Genomic DNA, 24,759 nt, shown 5'->3' with positions numbered 1-24,759 from the left:
TTTGTTTACATTTCGTAGTCTATATTCTCTTCTATCTCTTCATTTCTTACCACCATTGCATCAAGAATGTCTCTACCAACCTACGCCCTACCCACCGTCTCCTCATCAAGACGTGCTCCTCTGAAAAAGTTTCTGGGAAACCGTAGTCCAGTGTCTGCCCAAAAGGCTAGGTCTGTCCCACGAGCTACAATCGATAGGAACTACACAGTCCGTAAACCACCTGTGCCAAGAAGACCAAACACGGACACTAAGATAATTGAGACTTTAAAGAATGAGCAACGGATTTCCAAACAGAAGTATGCTGACTCCATTTCTGAAATCAAGAATGAAATCGCCAATTTCAAGCAAGAGACTAGTCAAATGGTGAATGCGTACCAAGACTTGAGATTGAAGTTGGATGTGCTTGCAAAGGCAAATGAAGAGAAGGAGGCCATAGTTGTTGCAACAAGGGAAGAGAATACTAGAATCGTCAATGAGTTGACTCAAATGGAGCAAAAAGTGACTCAATACGAGCAAGTAAAAATCAAACAGCAAGAGGAAACAGAAAGACTTGAACAAGAATTGCAAAATACTCAGCGTAAAGTGTCGGACGAGAAGGAGCAAAATCAGAAATTAGTGGATCGTATCAGACAGTTGAATATTGAGATTGCCGAGGATAAAAAGTTGTTGGCAAGCAACGATTTCGACATTGGACAAATTCAAAAAGAGTTGGCACAAAAGGAGAAGGAGATTGCGCAGAAGGACTCGGAAATTGAAAGGTCTAAGGGATTAGAGCAAGAATTGTCTGATTTGAAACAAGCACACCAACTTGAGGCGGACACTACTTCCTCACAATTGTCAACTTTGAAAGCCGATAATTCAGCAAAACAAATCAAGATTGATAATTTAAACAGTGTTGTTATGTCTCTCGATCAAGAGGTTCAAGAGTTGAACAATGCAAAACAAGCATTGCAAGATCAATTGAAATCCAATCACGAAGCTGCTATTGCAAAGCAGCAAGAGCTCCAATCTGAGAAGGAGGATTTGTCAAACAAGTTGGAATCGAAAACTCATCAATTGAAAACCAAGATTGAAACCATTTCACAATTGGAAAAGACAGTTAGTGACTCCAAGGAACAGTACAAGCAATTACAAGATCAATTCGCAAAGAAACAAGAACATTACAGAAATAAGATCTCAGAATTGAAAAGATCGCACGAATTGGCTATTGCTGGAAAAGATGCCGAGATCAGGAAATTGAAGTCTTCCCCCACCAAACTCGGGTTGAGTGACGACTTAAATGGTAATTTGTTCAATGAACGGTCTTCACCTTGGTTCAATCCGAATGAAATATTTAATGATTCGGTTGTGGAAACCAAATCTCCTGAAAGGTCCCCAAATAAAAACTCTGGCAAGTCTGATAAGCACAAATCGAGAAGTGCAACTCCGAAACATACTCCAACAAAGAATGTCTTACAACCATCAAGCCAGTACAATTCCGTGCCCTTATCCTCTGGGAAAATCAAGAAAAAGAGTGGCTCTAATAAGTCGTCACCTTTGAAATCAATTAAAGCTTAGTGTGTCTGTTTTATTCTTTTTATACTTAGTTTCTTATTAACGTTTATTTTGTAATATATATATATTTTAAAGAGTACAACTTTTGTAGACTAGTATATAGTGCACCCCCCTGCAATTGGCATCTAATGATATTTGAGTAATATCCTGTATTTCCATAGATGTTTCAAAACCAAGTCTCAAGAAGTGTATATATATACAGTATACAAATCTTCAATCTGCCAAGACGTTACAGAAGGTGATACTTTGTGTCGTGATTGTATTCAACGTTTTCCATAACTTCCGAGACATCAAGCTCATCCCTTCATACAGTTCTTCTGTCCGTCATGTACCTTGCAATTGCGCCAACACCAGTAACCTCCACAGTCTTTTCAAACCAGTTCAACAACAACGCACCTTGCTTTTGGCCATAAGATTCAGACATGCTCTTGTACAAATACTTGACAAGAGTGTCTTGTTGCTCTTGGTTCAAATTCTTGACAAATTTCCCCAACTCCGAAATATTGTTATTGTTCTTTATCGAACATAAGATTTCGAAAACGGTTTTGGCATGCAACTCCTTTGTCTGAGGCAGGTCAGCAATATACGGAACGTTATCCAAAGCTAGTTCGAGTGCCTGCTGGAATTGACCTGATGATAATTGCGACCTCACTTGTTGAGCCACTGAGGATATCTGCGATTGTGATATCTGTGGTAAGTCGGGAACAAGCTCAGCAGCTGATAAGTGGTATTCCGGTTCTAATGCATCAATGTCTATCTTTCTCCAATCCTCTGATGCCATCTTGATTGTGTGTGTGTGTGTGTGTGTGTACGAAATAGGTGTTTTTGATGTTTCGTTGTTGGATTTTCTGCCGTCCAATTTTTCTGTTTTCTTTTGCGTCGGTCGCACAAGGTGAGCATAGAGTTGTGTTAGTACAACACTTGTCACCAACGAAATGGCCCCCAAAGCTCACCCAAAATATACACCAATTCAGTCGTTTATAGACTCCTCATTCTTTACAAAGCTTGCTGAACTAAAATTGGACAAGTTCAAGCTAGATGCATCTAGTCAGAAAGTGTGGGGGTTCCAACTACAAACTCAAAACTTGAACAAATTCAATGACACACCCACCATTCATTTGGATGATCAGAGTTTTTCCAACGGAAAGCCAATTAAAGAGGATAACCGAGTTTTAAGTGGTGAATTGATAAATGTAAACACCATTGAGGAGTTCAAGAATACTAATAAACAAGATCTTTTGAAGCTGTGGGGGCAGCAAATACAAGAGAGAATAGCCAAGGCAAAGACATTTGATTTGGGAACGTTTAATCAGTTCTATGTATGGAGCTACTCGGATTTGAAAAAGTACAAGTTTTACTACTGGGTGGCGTTTCCAATATTGGGCAGTGAATGGAATCTCGAAAAAGAAGGTGCAGTGGAGGAGGAAACGTTGCAATTGCTCGAACGTGATGTTTCTGGTCAGTTTTTCCAGATTGATAATAATGTATTGTTTGATGCAGCCGACCAGAGGAAATCCCACACGTTTGTCTATTATGATGCGTGTGTCACTCATGAACGTAGACCGTCGATTCAAGTTAAAAACTATCTTTTCCACCTAGCACAAGTAGGCTTTGAAAAGATTGATTTGATTGTATACAGAAAACAAGGTGCGTTCAAACAAACCCTTTCCCTAGTGTCACTACAAAACCCACCAAAGGTGACAGGGTGGGAGCGAACTAGCCAAGGAAAATTGAGTCCGAAATTAGCCGACTTGGGTCTGTTGATCAACCCATTAGAGCTTGCAAGCCAGGCTGTGGAGCTAAATCTAAAGCTAATGAAATGGAGGATAGCACCGCAACTAGATCTTGATATCATAAAAAAACAGAGTGTGTTACTTCTAGGTGCAGGTACATTGGGAAGCTACGTGGGGAGGGCGTTACTAGGTTGGGGATTCAGAAACATAACATTTGTGGACAATGGAAGGGTCTCATACTCAAATCCTGTACGTCAGCTGCTTTTCAATTTCGAGGACTGTTTCAGTGATGGTGGACAAGGGGAACATAAAGCTCAAAGAGCGGCTGAAAATTTGAAAAAGGTATATCCTGGTGTTGTTGCAAAGGGAGTTTGCTTGGAAGTGCCAATGATTGGACATCCAGTTACAGACGATGAGAACCAAAAGGCGTCGTTCGAGCTGTTGGAAGATTTGATTGAAAAGAATGATGTTGTGTTTTTATTAATGGACTCTAGGGAATCAAGGTGGCTCCCAACTGTTATTGGAACTGCCAAGGACAAGATAGTCATCAATGCGGCATTAGGATTTGACAGTTTTTTGGTTATGAGGCATGGCAGTATCACTCAACAAAAAGCAGATCGATTAGGTTGTTATTTTTGCAATGACGTTGTTGCTCCTGATGACAGTTTAAGCGACCGTACATTAGATCAAATGTGCACAGTAACACGCCCAGGAGGTGCGTTGATGGCCTCATCGTTGTCTGTGGAGTTGCTAGTTTCTATTTTGCAACAACCAGATAAACATAGAGCAAAGAAAAATGACACGACAACTTTTGGTACCACGCCGCATCAAATAAGGGGGTTTTTGAACAACTTTTCTCAAACAACATGGTATGCTCCTGCTTACACCCACTGTTCGGCATGTTCTGAACGCGTCATCACTGAGTACAATGTGAATAAGTGGGATTTTGTTAAGCGATGCATGAACGAGCAGGGGTACTTAGAGGATCTCTGTGGGTTGAAGAAAGTACAGGAAGAGGCAGAGTTGGCCATAGCAGCCATGAACATTCTGGAAGTTGAAGATGATGAAGATCTGGAATGGTTAGAGTAAATTGATTTTTGTGTAGATCGCTATATACGCGACAGAAGAAGAAAAAAAATAAAAAAACAAAAAACAAAACAAAACAAAAAAAAAAAAAAAAAGAAAAGAATTTGAAATTTGTAAACAATTGAAAACCACAACATCAAAACATCTCCATCCTTCCTCATTGCGTACCATCACTACCTGTGAGTATGAATCAATATACCCCGTCACAGATTAATCGACTACAGGAGGACCCAGCTTTTATGGAACTGAACCAAAAAAATAGAGGGGCAACGTATTCATCGCCTCGAGATTTACATCATAGCCAGGAATTCACCATGGATCATCAGGATAGGCCATTTACTCCACAATCTGCCTTTGATGCTGTTGAATTGATCGGATTTGACTCAGAGGACACAAGTAGCGTACATTACTCTTGCACTGCAGTCGAAGCTCCAATAGCACAAAAGATACCAGCGCCATTACTTCTGGAAATCAATGATATGAGCATACAACAAGCGTTGATAATAAAGGATATACTATTCACCCTTTTAGGACTAGAGGGCCACTATATCCAATACAGTAAGACCTACAACCGACTGTCGATAAACTCTAGAGTCTTTGGCCCTGACTTCAAGATTGCCAGGAATCTAGACATCAGTTTGAAGACAGTCACAAAGAGAATAATTCGCATCGGGAAATACTACTCTGGATTGACTTCATTCACACAAATTTACAACGATGCAGCTCATGGGAAACTTGTGCAAGCTTTTTGTCACGCCACAGCCACATTTTTCAAACAATACATCAAGATACTCATTGATTTGGAGCATGAATTCCACCACAACTCGAAATTCAACATCAACACTCTTGACCAAATTCTTTACCAGGATGTTGCAAACAAAATGTCACACATGTACTCGATTGCTATAGCTATCCATGAATTGAATGAAGAGAGACAGAACCTACCGCGGGAGGAGTTGATCGATACACGCCACCGTTTGGAAACTGACATGTACACCGAGAAAATGAGAGTATGTAAAGGCGGGCTTGTATTGACGATAATTAGAGATAGGATATCTGCGTTTAAAGGGGACGCTATCTCATACCAGTTCTTGACTGCACTTTATGACGAAGTTAGTGTTGAATACCTACTGATGTTGAATAAGTGGCTCACTGAAGGACGTATTGAGGATCCTTTTGATGAGTTTATGATTAGGGTGGCTAAAATTCCAAAAAAACTACAGTCGGTTTTCCAAAAAAATAGCGATTTCTATTGGAATGAATTATATTCGATAAAAGAAGATGGCTTACTAGAGCAATTTCGTGATACCAAGATACAGAACAAGATAATCAGCACAGGGAAATACCTAACTATGTTCAAAACCTGTACTGGTTTGCATGATTTTCAGTACTTGCGTGAAACTTTAGAAGGTGTGAATAGTCTCAATGCTCCTGACTTGAACCTCAAAATCGATTTATTTGCCACTAGAGCCAACAAGATGCTTTTGAAAGTCTTTTTTGAAGGATACAAGTTTCCCAACTTGGTTGAAACTTTCCAAACAATTTTCCTATTGGAGGATTCTTCCCGAATTGATTCATTTATGGATTCTGCATTTCAAGATTTGAAGAGAAATAAATTCAAGATATCAACCCTGAAAGTTCTGAGACAGTATAACGAGCAGTTTGGTTCGTTATTGAATACAGATTGTAGCACCTCATCAAGCAAACTCGCGGAACGGAACCAACGTTTTACAATCACCGTTGAAAACTTTTTCAAAGCAACCGAGGAACTAATATCGAGGAAGGGGTCGGACACATCGAATTACGATTTCAAAAAGATGCTACAAGAGCATAACAGTAGCGAAGAAGTACGGAATGAAGTTGGCAAGGGTCATAGAAGTGGTACAAATGACAGAGTTGATGACGCAACTTTTCTAAGTGTTGATGTAACTGTTCCGCTCCTGTTCCCGCTCAATTTCGTCTTGAATAGGCAAACATCGTACCAGTACGAGACACTATTCAAATTCTTATTCATGCTCAAGTTTGTCACCAAGCAAGTTGAAAGCAATTGGCATGATATTAATACTTCAACGATATGGACAGAAAAGACGTTCCCGCCAAAGGTACAGAAATGGATATTGAGATGCAGAATGTTGCACTCGCGTATCCTTGCATTTGTCACTCATTTACAGTCGTATGTAATGTACGATGTGGTTGAAAGTAACTATGAGGAAGTTTGCAAATTGTTGGATGAGTATGCCAGGCAACTATCGTTAGCAGAGTTGGGCACAAACGTAATTCAAAGTGATGCAGTACTCAATACCAAATTACTGAGCAAATATGGAATGAATACAATTTTTGATGAGAGGATCAATTCGCGTAAGACAACAACAATTACAACAACAGCAACAGCAACAGCAACAGCAACAGCAAGAGCTACAAATGAGTCCTTATCTATCCACGATTTGAAGGTCAAGTTGGAAACATATACAACATCGATACTTAGTGACGCGTTATTGACACGCTCCGAGACACTACTTTGTGTGAGGGAGATGTTTTATTTCATAATTCAGTTTCAAACATATACTATTCAGATGAAGAAGATGTTGGTATATATACATCCTGGTTTGTATGAAACGTTCTCAAAAGAGCTCCCGGGCAAGTTTAATAAGCCAATGGATGATGATCTGGTGCAACAACGACTTGAGTACATGGATGAAAGCTTTTTTCTTCGTTACCAGAAATTTGGCGAGCTTTTAACGTATTTCCTATCCACTATTAGGAAAGTTGGCGAGAGGGAAAATAGAAAATTACTAGAGTTGAGTGACAGGTTGGAACTGTGTTTTCCTGAGTAGTATGCTAACCTTGTGTGATATATATATATATTGAATTTAGCTCATCAAAGTATCTTCATCTGTAGCTTGTTCATTCAATACCTTTATAATCGCATCCGTCTTTTCATCACTATAAACCTTGAATCCTTCGGATTCAGTCACGCTTGCCAATTGCGCATTCTTGCAGTCCAACTTCTCCTCCATAACTTGTTTCAAAATCTTCAAGGCTAACAATTCAGCATCTTTCAAACTCAAACTCTTGTGGTACTCATTGTTCAATTCAGCTTGTGCACCTTCACTACCCGATCCAATTGCTTTCGCATCATATCTGTAGAAAGTTCCCGAAGGCTCTGCATGGTACAACTGTGGCCCCTTTTCCTTATCAAAGCCAGCAATTAGTAAAGCAACACCAAATGGTCTCGACATTAATCTCTTTTCACCATCGGCCCCTTCTCCAAACCGCAATGACAAATCACATACGCTCTGGGTCAAACTTTCAACACCAATGTTTTCATCGTAGTACAAGTTGTGAGTCAAACTCGACACACGAGCATGGTCAATTAACGATCTGGCATCAGCAGTCAAACCACTCATGGCACACCCTACGTGGTGATCTATTTCAACAATCTTTTCAATGGATGAAGATTCAAGTAAGGATGATGTGACACGTTTTTCCACGCCCAATATGACACCTTCACTGGTTTGTATACCGATTGCGGTTGAACCTAACTTGATGGCTTCGAGAGAATACTCGACTTGGAAAAGTCTTCCTTCAGGTGAGAATGTGGACACACCTCTATCATATTCACTTCGGGTTAGAAACATGTCTTTTGTGATGTGAGTGTGTTGTAATTGAGTTTTGCAATTGACTATATGGTTGAAGTATCTAGTTTTTTGGTGGCGATAATTGAGGTGGATTCTTTTCTTTTTTTTTTTTTTTTCCCCTCTCTCACTTTCTCTCTCTTCTTTTTCTTGACGCTGTCACCCTTGACTGACTACAAAGACAATCTTAAGCACACTGTTTACAAAGTTTACACCATTTGTATCTTTTCAATTTCTTAAGACTCTATATATGCTTCACGTATACATCTTCCTTTCTCTCTATGCCTTCTTTGGAGCCAATTCCACAATCTTTTCAGCAGCTGGGTCCAAATCTTCGAAAGCATACAATTTCAAACCAGAGTTATCAATCAATTCTTTAGCTTCAGCCATGTTGGTACCTTGCAATCTAACGACAACTGGAATGTCCAAGTTGAAGTTCTTGGTGGCAGCAATCAAACCCTTGGCAACATAATCACATCTGACAATACCACCAAAGATGTTTACGAAAATACCATTGACGTTCTTATCGGACAAGATCAATTCGAAAGCCTTTTCAATGGTTTCTGGGGTAGCGGTACCACCACAGTCCAAGAAGTTGGCTGGCTCACCACCATACAACTTGATGATATCCATAGTGGCCATAGCCAAACCAGCACCATTGACAATGTTGGCAATGTTTCCATCCAACTTGATAAAGTTCAAACCGTATTTACTAGCTTCAGCTTCTTGTGGGTCTTCTTGGGTTGGGTCTCTCCATGAGAAAACTTCTTCTTGACGGAAAGAAGCATTATCGTCAAAACCTAATTTGGCATCCATGGCCAAAACTTTGTGATCTGGAGTTTCTGATAATGGGTTAATTTCGACTTGAGTACAGTCACGGTCAATAAAACACTTGTACAATCCTTGCACGGTCTTGGCAGCTTCTGGAATAGCATCCTTGGTGAAGCCCAATGACGATGCAATTTCAGTAGCCAATTGGTCAGAAACACCCTCTTCCAATGGAACTGGGAAAGTCTTGATGGCAGAAGGATCTTTGGCAGCAACACCTTCAATGTCCATACCACCTTGAGCAGAGGCAACAATGACGGGGGTTTGTCTAGCTCTGTCCATCAAAATAGCAACGTATGCTTCAGATTGAGCATCTCTTCTCTCAACAATGTACACAGCGGTAACTTCCTTACCTTTAGCCCCGGTTTGCTTGGTGATCAACTTGTGGTTCAACATTTGACTAGCCAAATCCTTAGCCTCTTCTGGGGACGAGATCAACTTAACACCACCTTGTAAACCAGAATCAAAGTGACCTTTACCACGACCACCGGTCAATGCTTGTGCTTTAATGACCAATTCATTGGTACCCAATTTTTTGGCAGCATCGAAAGCACCTTCAGCAGTGGTTGCTGGGTAACCTCTTGGAATTGGAACACCGTATTCGCTCAATAATGCAGCAGAACGGTATTCATGTAAAGACAAGAATCTCTTTTGTTGGGCAACAGACTAAAAAAAAAAAATTTCAAGGTTAGTACTCTATAATCCCGGGAAGTATCGTAAAATCAAATCGGTTGGAAAATGGCACAGAGAAGGGGAAAAAAAAAGACGCCGACCACGCACGAAAAACGTGGGTTTAGTAATGGTTGACAAGTTAGAGTGTGCCCATAGTTAATAGCAATAAAGATCACTGTGTTTAGATGATGGAACGAAGTGTAGGGATCTCTCAACTCAATTAATTGACCTTTGCTGTCGAATCATTCTCCGACACAGTTCCAACATTTCAACGCGAGTTTCTTTTCATTTTCCAATCTCGGGCCAACTTCTGCAATTAGATCTCTGCTAAAGATGGGGTGAGGGGTGAGTTTCCCCAATTGTGAATAGACATACTCTTGAAACACGAGCAATGGATCTTGATAACATTGTGATTGTGATTGTAGTAAGTAGTTGTTACTGAAGGAATAGATTGTATGAAGTACAGTTATCTTTGACTGAAAAGACTGAACTCTTTTTATTTTTTCTTTTTCTTCTTTTTCTTCTTTTTTTTTTTTTCTCTTTTTTTTTGTTGTTTGTTGTTTGTTGTTGTTTGTTGTTTGTTGTTCTTTGGTTTGAGAAAAATCGTTCAACAAATTTTTTTTTTTTATTTTTTGTTTCTTTTCTTTTGTTCTCCGTTTGGTCTTTTGTTTCTTTGGTAGTTCTTTTCTTCGTACCAATAACAACAACACTACGTAATCTTTACATATACCCACTTTTCATAAGACTCTGCTATCACCCGTCCTCTATATAGACAGGGACAATAACTCATGCCACATACCATACGTATATATATATATGTGTATACTCTTCAATTGAGGCAGCTTCGGCCAAGAAACTTCTAATACTAAGTAGAATACATACACATCAAGGGCACACATTTGTAGATATCTAATATGCATTAACAGAGCAACTGGGGTCAAAGTGAGCTTCTAGCTTGGCTAGGTCCGCCCAATTCACTGATTGAGACTTCCGGAGCTGTTTGCTGAATGTAAACAGGACACACATTAGCAAGTCTCATCCTTATGGTTGCGAGTCCTGCATATACATTGGTCTCATCGATAAATACAAATTTCGTGAACTAATCACATCGCAGCAGAAACGAGTCCTTTTGAACAAAGATACTGCGATGCCGAAACATTCAAGAATACGGCCAGCATATGATCTGGATTCTTCGGGTAGCGAAGCGAACTACCAGCCAAGAAATCTTCCAAACAGTCTGAGGAGCCTGAAAACACCACAAGAAGATGATGACTTAGCTTCCGTGCCATTTGGAACTTTGCGTGATGCTCAATCTAAATTACAGAATGAAAGGACCAGTCGAGACAGTGATAGTGACTCCGAAGGTTTTTTCGAAGAGTCTGATTCAGATTCGGGCCCAGAAGCGTCCAAAACCAGTACTCATAAAAAGAGGAGTAAACATGCACCGGCTGAAGCATCAAGCAAAAAGCCGGTCTCTAGGATTAGAGACATCCAAGGTCTACCTTCGAGAAAGTCTCAGACATTACATACAGACATCCGGTTCGATGCGGCTTATGGTAAGGCTGATTTGACGCAAACTAGAAAGAATTATGCCTTTTTGGATGAGTATCGTAAACAGGAAATTTCAAATATGGAACAGATTTTAAAGGATAAGAAGTCAAGGTTGGGTGAAGATGAAAAAGAGGAAATCAGGTTGAAGCTTCAATCGTTGAAATCGAGAATGGATACTTTAAAGAATCGTGACTTGGAAGACCAGCTTTTGAAAGAATACAAAAAGAAACAATATCAGAATGTGAAGGAGGGCAAATCAAGCCAACCATACTTTTTGAAACGTGGTGATAAGAGAAAGATTTTACAAAAGGCCAAATATGATAGCATGAAACCTAAGCAGAGAGAAAAGGCCATGGAAAGAAAGAGAAAGAGAAGATTAGGAAAAGAGTTTAGACAGTTGGAGTTTAGACCTCGTAACGAGTAGAAGAAGATTAAATGAATACGGCGATTGTACGTGCATTATCTATAAAACGATAGTTTAGATATGTTTGAAGGTGAAAAAAAAAATAAAAATAAAAAGAAATTACTATAAACAAGTGAATTAATCAAAAGAACGTCTGTTCGAGTACGTCAGAATCAGTAACCACTAATCAACTGACTTGTTCTTGTTCTCATGCGCAACCCAATCTTCGTAACTTCCAACATAGTTTCCTCTCTTTTTGTACCCAAAAGTGTTGGCTAACTCCTCAGCAGCAGTAGATCTAACTCCTCCAAGACAATAGAACACCAACTCCTTATTCTTTTCAGGCTTTTCAAATCCAAAGTTATCGAGGAAATCATCCTCTGACAAGTCTAAAGCCCCAGGACTGCTTTTGAAAGGTACATTGATTGCCCCGGGAATGTGGCCATCATCGTACTCAACAGGCTCTCTAACATCAACCAAAACTGAATCGGGGTGCTTGCTTGGATTTGTGGCAATTTCTTTAACGTCGTCGTATTTGTATACTTTAGCTTCTGGTGACTCAGTTAAAACACTGTAAGTTCTAAAAGAAGTCTTGATGGAGTTGCAGATGACAGGCTTGGTGGCGTTGAATACAGATGGGACTGTGAAGTGACGGAACAATTGAGTTGATACAAGAGAGGCTGTTTGTCTTGCAACGGCAGTCCTTGCGATGGGTTGAATTTGCTTAGACAACCTTGTAAATGACATCACGATAGTAAAGCGTACAGCTGTATATAATCGATTTCAAAAAATTAGTTCACCGTGTCTGGTATTGATGCAAAAGTCAGCAGTGAGGTTGAGAGTTTAGTAGTGCTGGTAAGGAATACTCTCTCTTGTTCTGATTGTATTCGGCAAGGAATCTCCGATTTGTTTATCTTCTTTGTTGGGTGAAGAGATAAAATTTGATGATTTTAATTTTTCTCGTTTTCCGATTCACAATTGATTTTTTTTCTTTACTATGTATCAAAGTACTGCAAAACACTTTATCCCAAGTCCAATGTCCACAACCAACAACCAGGACATGGGAATCCATCAGCTTTGTTGGAACTGAATTATACAAACAACTCTCAATCTTGTTAATCAAAAGTAAGCATATATATATATGTAAATATGTAAATATGTAAATATGTGTTGAACTATACTTGAACTATCATCTATCACTATAAAAAACATCAATTCATAAACATTCGTTAAAACTAGGTTGAAAAAGTTTTAATCTATTCTCACACAATGGGCTTTGCTCAAAACAATCCGTCAATCTCTCCGTCCTCATTCACTTCAACATTCATAAACCCACAATGAGTTGGCAAGCCAGGAATGGTTTGGATTTCAGCTGCCAAGGCATACAAGTAACCAGCCCCTATTGAAGCTTTGACATCTCTGATTGGGAACTTGAATCCAGTTGGAACACCCTTCAAGTTAGCGTCGTGCGATAATGAGTATTGAGTTTTTGCAATACAGATTGGCAATTTTCCAAATCCTTGCTTGGTGTACAAATCAATCTTCTTTTGAGCCTCTGGTAAAAATTCAACTTCACCCGCACCGTACATTTCTTTGGCAATGGTTGAAATTTTATCTTCAATAGAAGGTTCGGTTCCGTAAAGGAAATGGAAGTTCTTGTCTTCTCTGTTGGCAGCATCGATAACACCCTTGGCCAAGTCAACAGCTCCTTTTCCACCTTCTTCCCAATGGTTGGAGACAATCGCATCAACAGCACCAGCTTTCAAAGCCTCTTCCTTGATGACCTCATGCTCCTTATCAGAGTCTGAAGACATCTTGTTGATCGCAACAACAACTGGCAAGCCATAGGATTTGGCATTATGGACATGTTTGGCCAAATTTGAACAACCAGCTCTCAACAAGTCGACATTCTCTTGAGTGTACTCTGGGGCCAATGGAGCACCAGCTTTAACTTCTGGGCCACCACCATGAACTTTCAAAGCACGAACAGTGGCAACAATGACGATAACGTCCGGGGCCAAGCCACTTGATCTACATTTGATGTTGATAAATCTTTCTCCACCCATAGTGAAATCGAAACCTGCTTCAGTGACAACATAACCTTCTTGCTCTTTTCTTTCTTCTGGGGTCAAGTCACTTGAAGTACCGGCCAACTTCAAGGCCATCTTATCAGCCAAAATGGAAGAAGCCCCAATGGAAATGTTGGCAAAAGGACCAGCGTGAACGAAAACTGGTGTACCTTCCAAGGTTTGCATAATGTTTGGTTTGATGGCATCTTTCAACAACGCCGTCAATGCACCAGCACAACCAATATCTTCACAAGTAACTGGAACACCTTGCTTTGATGTACCGATAACCATTTTACCCAACCTTTCTCTCATGTCTTCCAAGGAGTTGGCCAATGCCAAGATAGCCATACATTCGGAAGCAACAGTGATATCGAAACCAGTGGCCCTAGTGAACCCCTTTTCCGTTGGTGCTTCTCCAACTGTGATACCTCTCAAGAATCTATCGTTGCAATCAACGACTCTCTTCCAAGTGATCGATTCAGGATCAATATCTAATCTTGCAAATGCAGTAATCTCTTCTGGAGTCAAGTCGTTTGGATCGGTCTTGTTTATTCCCAACTTTTCCAATCTTCTCAACATAGACTTGGTAAATGTTCTCTTACCTTTTTTTTCTGGAACCAATCTTCTGTACAATGGTCCATCCTTTTGAGTTGATTCGTGAAACATTCTCGTATCAATAGCGGCAGCCAACAAATTGTTTGCCATGGTGATGGCGTGGATATCACCAGTAACATGCATATTGAATTCATCCATTGGAATAACTTGTGAGTAACCACCTCCAGCAGCACCACCTTTAATACCAAATGTTGGACCCATTGATGGTTGTCTCACATTTGCAAAGACATTTTTGTTTAAATGTGCACCCAAAGCTTGAGCTAAGCCCACCGTAGTTGTCGATTTACCTTCACCCAACGGGGTTGGAGTAATACCAGTAACAAGAACATATTTACCATTCCTTTTGTTGTGCAATCTTTTCAAAATGTCCAATGATACTTTAGCTTTGGTGAACCCAAATGGTTCCAACTCGGCATCCAAAATACCAGCCTCTTCGGCAACTTGGGTGATACGCTTAGGCTGTTGAGCACGTGAAATTTCAAAGTCTGAAGGAACGGGTTTTTTCAAGTCCAACTTTAAAGGGTTGGTGAATTTGGGGGTTTCATTGTTTGCCTTGTAGTGTCTCTTTGCTGCAATTATAACATTGTCCAACAAGCATGCAACTGTCATTGGACCAACTCCACCTGGAACTGGGGTGATCAATTGCACTTTTCCCTTAGCGGCTTCATATTCAACATCTCCAACCATTCTCTGGCCACTTTTCTTGGTACTATCAGGGATAAAGTTGGTTCCAACATCAATCACAACGGCATCAGGCTTCAACCATTCTCCTTTGACGTATTCTGGTTGGCCAATGGCAGCAACTACAATATCAGCTTCGCTCAAAAACTGTTTGACTTGTTCAATAGGGGTTCTGGAATGAACGATGGTGACACTGGCATTGGCTTTGGTGAGCAAGTTTGCAACTGGCTTTCCCACAATGTCAGATCTTCCTAAAACCACAGCACTTTTACCGTCGACATCAACGCCAGATACCTTCAACAAATGCATGATCCCCTTTGGTGTGCATGGTAGGAATTTTGGTTCTCCCCCCTTTTTGGACAATTCCCCAACATTGAAAGGACCAAATCCATCCACGTCTTTATCTGCCAAGACTGCATTAGTCACTTTTGACTCGTCGATGTGATCTGGCAATGGCAATTGCACCAAAATACCATCAACATCCAACGAGTTGTTCAATTTTGAGACCTCATTCAACAACTCAAATTCGGAGATATCTTCGGGTAATTTGATAATTTCACACCCAATGCTAGCTTCTTCAGCCGCCTTCAACTTCATCTTGACATACGTTGTGGAATCTTGTCTATCCCCAACTTGGACAATTGCCAATTTTGGTTTGAAGTCTGGGTGCTTCAACTGGAATTGAGCAACTTCATCGTGTATCTTTGTACGAAGATCTAAAGCAATAGCTTTTCCATCTAAGATCTGGGCAACCATGGTCTGATATAGAAACGGGGAAATACAGAAAGCAAGAAAGAAAGAAAGAAAGAAAGAAAGAAAGAAAAAAAAAGGGTAAAGAAACTCGAGATTAGATATCAATGAGATTGGAAATAAATTTTTCAGCAGATCTCGTGGGACCTCATTTGCCATTTTTGCGCGGTTGTTGTTAACTACTACAGTCGTACACAAAGAGTGCAAGAAAATTTTCAAAATTGTTTCAAAGAAGGTAAATTTATCAGCGGTTTATTGTAAATTTTTCTTTTTTTTTTTTTTTTTTCTTTATTTTTTGACTCTGATTGATTGATTGATTGATTGATTGATTGATTGATCGATTGATACATGATCAAGGGACAAAACCAATGTTACTCATCATCTGATAGAGTCTACACACGCAGCGTCTAGTATACAGGCTATTCTATTTTAAAACAGTTCAATATCCTCTACAGGAACGCATTTCACATTGTATCGTTTGTTAATAGCATTGATGATCTTGCCAGGTCCAAGGTTAAAGACTGTATCTACATCTGAATCAATCACCTTGTCCATTGATTTCATCCACTGAACTGGTTTGTAGTTTGCAGTTAGGGCCTTTTCGACAGTTGTAGAACTATCTGTAGAAACTTCTCCATCTAAATTGGAAATGATTGGCACCAGTTGCGTACCTATCTTGCCCTCGACGACTGATCTCAACCCTGGAACGATATCCTTCAATACTGCGCTGTGAAATGGAATGGATACTGGCAACTGCTCTGTTTTCAACAAGGACCTTTTGTTCACCGATTTCAACACATCAATAAATTCCCTAAGCTTTACTAATTCACCCGAAATGACAACTTGGTATCTTGAATTAACGTTACCCAAAACATTGTGCTTGGTAGCCAAATCCACAATTTCAGACACGTTTTCCGGTTTGATTATCAATGCAATCATCCCAAACTTGTCAGATTTTACCACTTCTTCCATCAACCTCCCTCTTTTTCTCACTAATTGAACTGCAGTGGACAAGTCAAATATTCCACTTAGTGTTAATGCTGTGTACTCACCGAGCGAATGTCCAAGTAGGAATTTTGCATTGTCTAATAAACCTACGTCGTGAACCTTTTCAAAGGTCTTGAGTGTAATATAAGTAGATGCAAGGATTGCTGGTTGAGCATTTGAAGTTTTTTGTAGCCATTGGCGTATTTCATCGTCATTTACATCTCTCTGGAACAAATATTGTGAAAAGTTGCAATTCAAAGCTGAATCAACTTCATCCAAGTATGGTTGAAATAAATCGCGGTAGTTTTTGTTTGCTTCGAGTAAGCCGTTACGTATTATACCCTGTCCTGGGCATGCAATGGCATACTTTTTGGTACTGTTGAGCAATTGTTGGCCTATCATTTGACCAAGCATAGAGGAGAAAGCGGTGGGTAAATTTTCTGAGGGGGGGGAGGGGGCGGATCGCAATTTTGGAAGCGCATAATTTTTTGTCGGGGTTGATACTGCACGTGACGCATAGATTATTACAATGGCTACTGTTGAAACCAAGGCATCCGTCCTTCGGGATTGGCAACCCCTCACGTTTGCTGTTTGGAGGAGTTCCAAATGATCCACAGATGGGCAAAGACCGAGAAGCCTTTTCCACGGCGCGTCCAACTCTGTTGACAGTGGATGAGAGTTCAGTTTGAAAAAGGAGCTCTGACATAACTTACAAAGGTACACGACACCGAATTCAAAGAGCCACACGAATTCAAGAAAAGTAGACGCTTGGAATGAGTTGAGTGTATTCACCTTATTATTAAGAGACGCGGGTGGGTGTTTTTCTTTTTCTTTTTCTTTTTCTTTTTCTTAAAATAAAAAAAGGAAAATTCGCGTTTTGTACTTTGTTGTGGTTTTTGTTTGTAAGTTAGTCCACTCGCCTTATTCCCACCTACAGACAAGAATCTCGCCGTACTGAAAATTCTGTTCCCCAAGTTCGCACTGAAAGTACGACGTCCTCGTTTTCTTTTTCGTCAACTCTTTCGAGCGAGAAGAAAATCTTTAAAACCCCAAACATTTCCTCTCCCTGCGTCGAAAAATTTCCTTCGCCTTCTTTTCTCTCTCCCCCCTCCCCCACACTGTATTTGCTGCGATACGGTACCACTAGGTCGACAGGACACAAACACCAACACAAAGTGACTATTAAAGGTTGTAACCCAGGTTCGGAGGAGTACACACCATAACAGCAAACGCAACAGGTAACAGCAATGTCAGAACTAAAAGCAAGCAAGGACGCGTTGATTGCGTCCCTTTTTGAATTATCCAAGGCGGCTCTGGAAGCTGCTAAAAACGCGGTTGATTTCTACAAGGTAGCCACCGGAGGCAGTGAAGATATCACAGCAGAGCAATTGGAGGCAATTCAAGAAGCCACGAAAGCAGCGGCTGATTCCGCTTCCTCTGTGAAACACGGCCTTGGAGCTAACGGTCAAAAGAGAAGAAAGGTTGAAAGGGATCCAAATGCACCAAAGAAACCATTGACAATGTTTTTTGCATTCAGCTTCCATTTGCGTAAATTGATTGCTGAGGAGAGAAAGAAAAAGGGATTGCCAAATCTTGGAGCTATTGACTTGAACCAGTTGGTCAAAGAGCGTTGGGACAACATCTCTGATGAGGAGAAAGCCAAATGGAAACACAAGTACGAAGATGAATTGAAACTTTACAATGCTGAAAAGGCCAAGTATGAACAAAGTTTGAAAGATGGGTCCGACTACAAGCGTCCAGAGCATCCATATACTAGTGGATTCGAAGAGGCTGAAACTCCTTTGATTGAAGAGGTTGCTGAAACAGAAGAAGTTGAAGCACCAGCTCCAACTTTGTCTCAAGAAGAAATAAAAAAGAAGAAAAAGAAGCACGAAAAGAAAGAAAAGAAAAAGAAGTTGGCCGCTAGCTCTCCATGAATTTGACATTTTGGACCTATTCCAATTTTTTTTTTTTAAAAGAAATTTTTCCCTTTTATGTATTAGTATATTTTCCAAAGTAGTAATAAACAAGCAAAATTGTTATTACTTCTTCTTCATCTTCTGCTTATCTATATGGGCCCTCAACACCTTTTGCCTGTCGCGAAGAGATAATTTTTGTTTTCCTTGAACTGCCTTTTTATGAATCATCATGACAAAGTTTTTCTTTCTAGCTTTCTCTTTGTTCGTAGTGGAGTGAGGTGCATCTCTCTTACCCTTTCTGGAGCCAAACTTACCACGATCCTCTTTTCCTTCCTTGGCTTGTGCGATTCTCTCTTCTCTCAATTGTTTGTACTTGACTTTTCCGACCAAGGAGGTAGAATCCACTGCGTCTTCATTTGTAACACCCATCAATTTAGCAACACCAGCTTCCGTCCTCAATTCTTCCAATTTCGCAAAATCCGCGGGTGTAAGGATTCGGCTAGAAAGGATGTCGTTTATAGTGGAGGCATTGCTCGAATCAACTTCGAGCTTGGCTTTCTTTTTCGGTCTCTCATCATCACCTTCTTCGGTGTTATCTTCTTCATCAGATGAAAGATCCAAGTCCGATTCTTCTGCCTTCTTGTTTGTCTCATCCTCGCTATCAGAAATATCAATCTCCTTGTCTGACTCCACCAGAATCCATTCTCCTTCGACATCGCTGCCATCCTCTTCCTCATCAACTTCCCAATTAGCATCTTCCGCCTCCTCATCAGAGTTTGCTTGTCCTTGCTCTTGCTTCCATTTCGCCAACAACTCCAATCCTGGAATTGACGTGACATTGTTCTCCACACCATATTGAGGTTTGGACTTACTCTTTTCACCTCTCTGCAAATCCATACTGGCAACTTTACCCCGATCTTTCTTTGCCAACATTTCCGGTGCAACTTCTCTATACAACGAAATCAACGATCTTGCAGCCATCATAACAGCTTTTGATTTTGAGCCTTTATACTCTGTCAAATCTTGCAACAAGGGAGCTTCGATGGCCAATGGGGCACGCGATAATATTTCTCTAATGGTATTGATTCCTGCTGATGCTACTTCGGCAGCAACACCATCACTGACGAATTCATCAGCAATTTTACGAACCACCAACTCAATGCTCTCTGGAGGGATCAAGTCATGAGAAGCTTGTGCTGATGCGGCCATGATCTGCGTAACATTTCTTTGCTTTGGTGTGAGGTATTTCAAGAAAAAAGAGTAAATTCCCAACACGATCAACTTGTGAGTTCCAATCATCCGCGAAACCAAGTTCATAAACAAGATTTTTTGATCCAAATCAAATTTGTTGGAGTTTTTAGAGCTCAAATGGTTGTCAAATAGCTGTTCTGCAAACCCTTGAGGATCACGCAAAAGATGTATTGCTGAGAAATTCAAATACGTGGCTGAATGCTTGGTACTGTTTTTCTTCTTCATTTGCTTCACTGCTTGTTCCAATTTCTTTCCTCTCTTGGATGATTTTTTATTCACCTCCATTTTGTGTTTCAACGCACCCATATCAAACCCTTCCTCGTCACTAGAATCTTCGAAATTTTCTTCCCTTTCCTTATCAGCACCAAGAAAAAATCTTGCACCAGCAATGGCAACTTTCACATCGGGGTGTAATGCTGCTTGTGTCATGATTTCCACTGCTCTTGAATCGTCCCAGATTCCCCTTCTCCAAAGTTCTCTGGTTAATTTGGTGGCCCATAGTCCCTGTGTATCCTTCTGTTCTAACAAGTTGAAAAGCAAAGCTTGCGTGGATCTATTTAGTCGTTGATTCTTGGCACCAGTGTTGACCGACTTTAATAGCGAAATCAATGTCGAGTAAATCTGACGTCTCATTTGCTTCACATGTTGCCCGGCTAGCACTTGTCCTGAAGCATATGCAGTTAATAATGGAAATATCGTCTGTATCAAGCTTTCGGCGGTGATGATGTCCTTATTTCTCAACATTGTCAAACATTGAATAATCTTTTCTCTCAATTCTGGAGCCAAATCACGATGATTATCAAGTAATATGGTCTTCAATTCCTCGGGAAAGTTTTTTGTTTCCTTTGGATAGCAGTTACAAACAGCCGAAAGGAATCCAATGAGTTCAATAAACTCGGTTGTTGAATTTGAATCAGCTCCAGTGGGATTCTCCAAGTACAAGTCTCTCAAAGATTCGTAATGGGATAATTGTTGTAGAAACTCTTCATGGTAAGATTCTGGATCTCTTCTGACAACATTCTGCAACAAGATGATGTTGGTTGGAAGAATAGCGGCTCTTCTTTGTTTCCCCATAACTTGTGTTGATTTTGATTAGAAGAAGCGTAGATTGCAAAGGTAACATCATTTCTATGCGATGAGGAAGAGGAAAATAGAGACAAGAAAAAAAAAAAAAAAAAATCATATGACACAAAAACGGCATTTATATATATATATATATTCAATTAAAACTTTTCCCCAAATAAACCTTGCAATGACTCGTAGTTGATCTTTCTTGATACCGATGTTTTTGAAAAATACATTTTAGCACTATCGCCGGCACTTTTGGGAGTTCCATCTTCATCCAAAACAATATCACCAATTTCTTTCTGGATTTCTGGCGGTACTGAGGATCTTTGTCTTTTGCGGCGACTAGCAGCTGTATTAGCAGACGTGTTTCCGGTCATCTCATCAGCCTCTTGCTTCAATCTTTTGCGTTCCTGTTCCACCATGTAGTCATGGTTGAGTCCCGTCCAAATTCGCTCCTTCATAGCAACTTCTTCCGGCGTCATTTGGCTCTCTTCCACCACGGCATCATCGTCGTCTGAATTCAATTCCGCTTCAGAAGATACTAGTTTAAGTACATCTTCAGTGGTGGGCAAGTTTTTAACCAAGTTTTTCGGCCAATTCAAGTTCCAGATCTTGTCCAAATCATCCTCCTCTATTTTCTCTTTAGCTAATTCGTGCGGAGTCTTGTATAGTGACTGCTCCATTTTGTTACGTTTGGATTTTAAAATCCTTTCAATTTGGTCATTTATCAAGTCCTTGTTGATGGTGATGTCACTCATTATCGTATTCATTAATATTTGCTTCTGTTGTTCGTCTTTGGAAAGATCGCCAAGGTACTGGATTTTCTCATCCTCCGTCATGCTATCCAAATCGCTAAAAGTCTCCTGTTGTTGTCTCTGCAAAGTACGGGCTATTCTCAATTCATTCCTTCGATTCTTTTCAAAGGAAGGTGGGTTGGCACTTTCCACCTCTTCGTCATTACGGAACCTCTGCACTGACAACTGAGCCGCTTTGGTCTTTTTAAACTCATTCAACCTTCTTTGCAATGTTTCCTGTCCAACGTGAGAGATGGCCACAATTTCAGCATGACTTCTTCTAAAATTGTTCATTCTCGCAGCAAGCAAAACACACGCACCTGCAACACCTGCCGGTCGCCTTCCTTCGTGAATCCAATCAGCAGACATTCTCTGCGCTAGCCTTGTTGCATCTCTGGCAACTTTCGTTGCCTTGTCTTTGAAATCCAATTTCTCGACAAAGTGTTGTATGAATAAAGAAGGATCCGCCAATGGCAACGATGTTATGTGAAGTGCCTTGACCATTTTCAAAAAAGTGGCACCCAAAGAGTAGACCGATATTTGTAATCTTGAACTGAAATCAATCAACATGTGTGGCGTTTTTTCCTTACGGCACGCTACGTAAAGACAAGTAGCCAACACATTATTCGACCGTCTTCCTTGCACAAAGTTCATAGTCAACGCTAGTTTGAACCACTCTCCAGCGGCTTCGGCAATAAAATCTGGTATTTTCAAAGCAGCAGCTATTCTTCTAATCTTTCGTTTCCCATTGGTTATCGTTTGTTCTCTACTCTCCATGGCATTTTGTCTTCCACCGGCAAAAGTTGCTCTAGCCTGATCCGCGCCAACCATGGCACCCTGAACCATGGCAGCACCACTAGAGGATTCACCAAACTGGACCTCGGACACAATCGGATTTTCTTCAAGAACTGTACCGCATCGGAGACATGACACATCACCAGCTGCCGTGTATCTATTCACGTCAAACTGTGTATGACCACAGTTGATACATTTTTGTTGTTTCTGCACTCTCACGCTCATAATGTTAGTACTGGGGAGCAGTCTCTGTTTCTGTCTGAGCTTCGCCTAATTGTTTATGGTTTGTGGAATGAAGAGGAGAGAGAAAGGGAAGAAAAACAAAAAAAAAAAAAGAAAAATTGTCAACTCTTTTAATGTGAGGCGTTTGTGTTAGGGCAAATGGCAGGTGAGAGCACGAATGAGTTTGAGGTTACGCCTTACGGCCAGGTAGATGCTGGTACATCTAGTGGGGCCCAAAGAATAGACTTAGACTCCTCACATACAGCTCCACATAAGTTGAAACGACCTTCTACCATCGATGACGAGGAAAATGCTCATGTTCTGCCACACTTTCCGTATCCGTTGGTTATGAAAGTTGTGAGCTCTGAGCCACGAGATGTACTACAATCCGAAAGAACTTTTTTAACATTTACCAGATTTGCAACTTCGTTATTCTTTACTGCATTGGGGATAATTTTGAATTTTAAATTGGATACCTCCGGAGATGACAAATCGAAATCGCAAGATGAGAGAAAAAGTGGCTTCAATCATACCAAGTTTTCAGTTGCTGTGTCCTATTTATTGTTGGTGTTGTCTCTCTTTGTTTTGGTGGTGAGTGGGTCAAGTTATTACATTACAATTAATCGATATGCACAACACAAGATTGCGACTTACAATTTCAACAATTTACCCACAGCTGCTTGCATCACAGGTGTGATTATCACTTTGATAGCGATTAACGTGACATTGATTGTCGAAGGGTTCTTAGAAACTAAATAGATACATATTCACTTCTTTGACTTTTTCAGCTTCTTAGGAGACTCTTCCTTCAAGTGTTTTCGTTTATTAATCCTTCTCTTTTCTCCAAATCCTTCCTTTTCCATCTCCAGCATTGACTCTCTCTTTGCGGTTGTCATTGCACTCAATGAGTCTTTGATGACTTTGTCATCGTTTATCTCCTCCAACAACTCCATTTTCTTATTGATTCTCTCTTCAATGCTTTGTATCCTCTCGATATCTTTTTCCCCAATGATGCTGATTGCATCACCTTTCCTTCCAGCTCTTGCGGTTCTACCAACTCTATGTATGAAGTCGTCAGGGTCGGCTGGAATGTCGAAATTCACAACTAGTTCAACTGTGGGGATATCTAAACCTCTAGATGCAACATCAGTCGCAATAAGAATTCGGGCGGCTCCTGCCTTGAATCTATGTAGCGAGTTTGTTCTCTCGGATTGGGGCATTTCCGAATGTAACGAAGCCACTCTAAAGTCCAATTTCCGCAACGATCTTCGCAAAACTTCGGCAGTCATTGTTCTATTCACAAACACGACTGCTGTTGATTCTTTATATTTTGGAAGAAGTAGAATGCTATGTAGATATGCTTCTTTCACATAGGAAGGCACAAATACATATTCAATCAGTAAAGTGGATGGAATAGCAACCTTGTCAACAGTGTCGACTTCATGCATGAACACAGGGAGTTTCCCCGCCGGACGTGGCTTATCCTTCAACGCTTTGACTGCATCTGTTATAGTAGCAGTGAACAACAAGGTCTGTCTTTTGTCACTCGATGGTAAAACCGAAAAACATCTTTCCAAATCACTGCTAAAACTATTGCTCAACAAACGATCAGCTTCATCCAACACCAAATATCGAACTCTTCTCAATCCGCTAATGGTTTCCTCTCCACTATTCAAAATATGATCAGCTAATCTTCCAGGTGTAGCAATAACGAAGTGTGGCTTCTTTTGCAACTCCAAAGTCTGCTTGACAAAATCTTCACCTCCAACAACAACACATACTTTTATATTCATCTGTGCCCCTAGAGCTGTATACTGTTCGGCAATCTGCAACGCCAACTCTCTAGTTGGGGTAAGCACCAATCCAAAAATCCCATACGGGTCTTCTGACCATTGTGTCAACATGGGCGCTGCAAATGCAATAGTTTTACCAGACCCGGTTTTGGCACCTCCTATACAGTCTTGGCCCTTGAGTATTGCCGGTATACATGCAGCTTGAATGGAAGTGGGTCTGTGAATCTTCATTGCTTCAAGGGATTCACTGAGCCATCTTGCGACTCCAAGTTCTTGAAATGGTTGTGACGACATGGGGTGGGAAGTAATGTCTCGAGATGATCATCGAAGGAGATTTCTGGCGAAGAAAAAAA

General features: G+C 40.5%; 15 protein-coding genes across 15 annotated transcripts; 6 read left to right on the top strand and 9 right to left on the bottom strand. All coding sequences in view use genetic code 12, as the record gives it.

The window, feature by feature from the left end:
* Positions 1-66: 66 nt before the first annotated feature.
* On the top strand, positions 67-1,557 carry KGF57_002322 (uncharacterized protein; the record flags this gene model as incomplete). Its single annotated transcript, XM_051751624.1, has 1 exon — positions 67-1,557. One exon carries the CDS (start codon positions 67-69, stop codon positions 1,555-1,557), a length of 1,491 nt encoding a protein of 496 aa, XP_051609231.1.
* A 301-nt stretch (positions 1,558-1,858) lies between these two features.
* On the bottom strand, positions 1,859-2,335 carry ARC15 (Arc15p; the record flags this gene model as incomplete). Its single annotated transcript, XM_051751623.1, has 1 exon — positions 1,859-2,335. One exon carries the CDS (start codon positions 2,333-2,335, stop codon positions 1,859-1,861), a length of 477 nt encoding a protein of 158 aa, XP_051609230.1.
* A 154-nt stretch (positions 2,336-2,489) lies between these two features.
* Positions 2,490-4,376, top strand: APG7 (Apg7p; the record flags this gene model as incomplete). Its single annotated transcript, XM_051751622.1, has 1 exon — positions 2,490-4,376. One exon carries the CDS (start codon positions 2,490-2,492, stop codon positions 4,374-4,376), a length of 1,887 nt encoding a protein of 628 aa, XP_051609229.1.
* Positions 4,377-4,558: 182 nt separating this feature from the next.
* KGF57_002319 (uncharacterized protein) lies at positions 4,559-7,207 on the top strand (the record flags this gene model as incomplete). Its single annotated transcript, XM_051751621.1, has 1 exon — positions 4,559-7,207. One exon carries the CDS (start codon positions 4,559-4,561, stop codon positions 7,205-7,207), a length of 2,649 nt encoding a protein of 882 aa, XP_051609228.1.
* A 36-nt stretch (positions 7,208-7,243) lies between these two features.
* PUP2 (proteasome core particle subunit alpha 5) lies at positions 7,244-8,011 on the bottom strand (the record flags this gene model as incomplete). Its single annotated transcript, XM_051751620.1, has 1 exon — positions 7,244-8,011. The coding sequence occupies one exon, from the start codon at positions 8,009-8,011 to the stop codon at positions 7,244-7,246; it is 768 nt and encodes a 255-aa protein (XP_051609227.1).
* A 276-nt stretch (positions 8,012-8,287) lies between these two features.
* On the bottom strand, positions 8,288-9,916 carry LSC2 (succinate--CoA ligase (GDP-forming) subunit beta; the record flags this gene model as incomplete). The annotated part of the gene is made up of 2 exons (XM_051751618.1): positions 8,288-9,502; positions 9,884-9,916. The coding sequence occupies 2 exons, from the start codon at positions 9,914-9,916 to the stop codon at positions 8,288-8,290; spliced, it is 1,248 nt and encodes a 415-aa protein (XP_051609226.1).
* Positions 9,917-10,655: 739 nt separating this feature from the next.
* Positions 10,656-11,483, top strand: KGF57_002316 (rRNA-processing protein; the record flags this gene model as incomplete). Its single annotated transcript, XM_051751617.1, has 1 exon — positions 10,656-11,483. The coding sequence occupies one exon, from the start codon at positions 10,656-10,658 to the stop codon at positions 11,481-11,483; it is 828 nt and encodes a 275-aa protein (XP_051609225.1).
* Positions 11,484-11,645: 162 nt separating this feature from the next.
* KGF57_002315 (thiosulfate sulfurtransferase) lies at positions 11,646-12,209 on the bottom strand (the record flags this gene model as incomplete). The annotated part of the gene is made up of 1 exon (XM_051751616.1): positions 11,646-12,209. One exon carries the CDS (start codon positions 12,207-12,209, stop codon positions 11,646-11,648), a length of 564 nt encoding a protein of 187 aa, XP_051609224.1.
* A 533-nt stretch (positions 12,210-12,742) lies between these two features.
* On the bottom strand, positions 12,743-15,583 carry MIS11 (trifunctional formate-tetrahydrofolate ligase/methenyltetrahydrofolate cyclohydrolase/methylenetetrahydrofolate dehydrogenase; the record flags this gene model as incomplete). The annotated part of the gene is made up of 1 exon (XM_051751615.1): positions 12,743-15,583. The coding sequence occupies one exon, from the start codon at positions 15,581-15,583 to the stop codon at positions 12,743-12,745; it is 2,841 nt and encodes a 946-aa protein (XP_051609223.1).
* A 423-nt stretch (positions 15,584-16,006) lies between these two features.
* Positions 16,007-16,978, bottom strand: MCT1 ([acyl-carrier-protein] S-malonyltransferase; the record flags this gene model as incomplete). Its single annotated transcript, XM_051751614.1, has 1 exon — positions 16,007-16,978. The coding sequence occupies one exon, from the start codon at positions 16,976-16,978 to the stop codon at positions 16,007-16,009; it is 972 nt and encodes a 323-aa protein (XP_051609222.1).
* An 833-nt stretch (positions 16,979-17,811) lies between these two features.
* On the top strand, positions 17,812-18,501 carry HMO1 (Hmo1p; the record flags this gene model as incomplete). The annotated part of the gene is made up of 1 exon (XM_051751613.1): positions 17,812-18,501. The coding sequence occupies one exon, from the start codon at positions 17,812-17,814 to the stop codon at positions 18,499-18,501; it is 690 nt and encodes a 229-aa protein (XP_051609221.1).
* Positions 18,502-18,606: 105 nt separating this feature from the next.
* Positions 18,607-20,808, bottom strand: SDA1 (Sda1p; the record flags this gene model as incomplete). Its single annotated transcript, XM_051751612.1, has 1 exon — positions 18,607-20,808. The coding sequence occupies one exon, from the start codon at positions 20,806-20,808 to the stop codon at positions 18,607-18,609; it is 2,202 nt and encodes a 733-aa protein (XP_051609220.1).
* Positions 20,809-20,957: 149 nt separating this feature from the next.
* Positions 20,958-22,616, bottom strand: BRF1 (transcription factor TFIIIB subunit; the record flags this gene model as incomplete). Its single annotated transcript, XM_051751611.1, has 1 exon — positions 20,958-22,616. The coding sequence occupies one exon, from the start codon at positions 22,614-22,616 to the stop codon at positions 20,958-20,960; it is 1,659 nt and encodes a 552-aa protein (XP_051609219.1).
* Positions 22,617-22,772: 156 nt separating this feature from the next.
* Positions 22,773-23,372, top strand: KGF57_002309 (uncharacterized protein; the record flags this gene model as incomplete). The annotated part of the gene is made up of 1 exon (XM_051751610.1): positions 22,773-23,372. The coding sequence occupies one exon, from the start codon at positions 22,773-22,775 to the stop codon at positions 23,370-23,372; it is 600 nt and encodes a 199-aa protein (XP_051609218.1).
* An 8-nt stretch (positions 23,373-23,380) lies between these two features.
* DBP8 (ATP-dependent RNA helicase) lies at positions 23,381-24,700 on the bottom strand (the record flags this gene model as incomplete). Its single annotated transcript, XM_051751609.1, has 1 exon — positions 23,381-24,700. The coding sequence occupies one exon, from the start codon at positions 24,698-24,700 to the stop codon at positions 23,381-23,383; it is 1,320 nt and encodes a 439-aa protein (XP_051609217.1).
* Positions 24,701-24,759: the final 59 nt, after the last annotated feature.

The sequence above is a fragment of the Candida theae genome (genome assembly GCF_024610275.1).
Source record: "Candida theae strain CBS 12239 chromosome Unknown scaffold7, whole genome shotgun sequence".
NCBI lineage: Eukaryota > Fungi > Ascomycota > Pichiomycetes > Serinales > Debaryomycetaceae > Lodderomyces > Lodderomyces theae.
The sequence above is the reverse complement of the archived record's forward strand: the minus strand, read 5'-3'. Positions and strand labels throughout refer to the sequence as shown.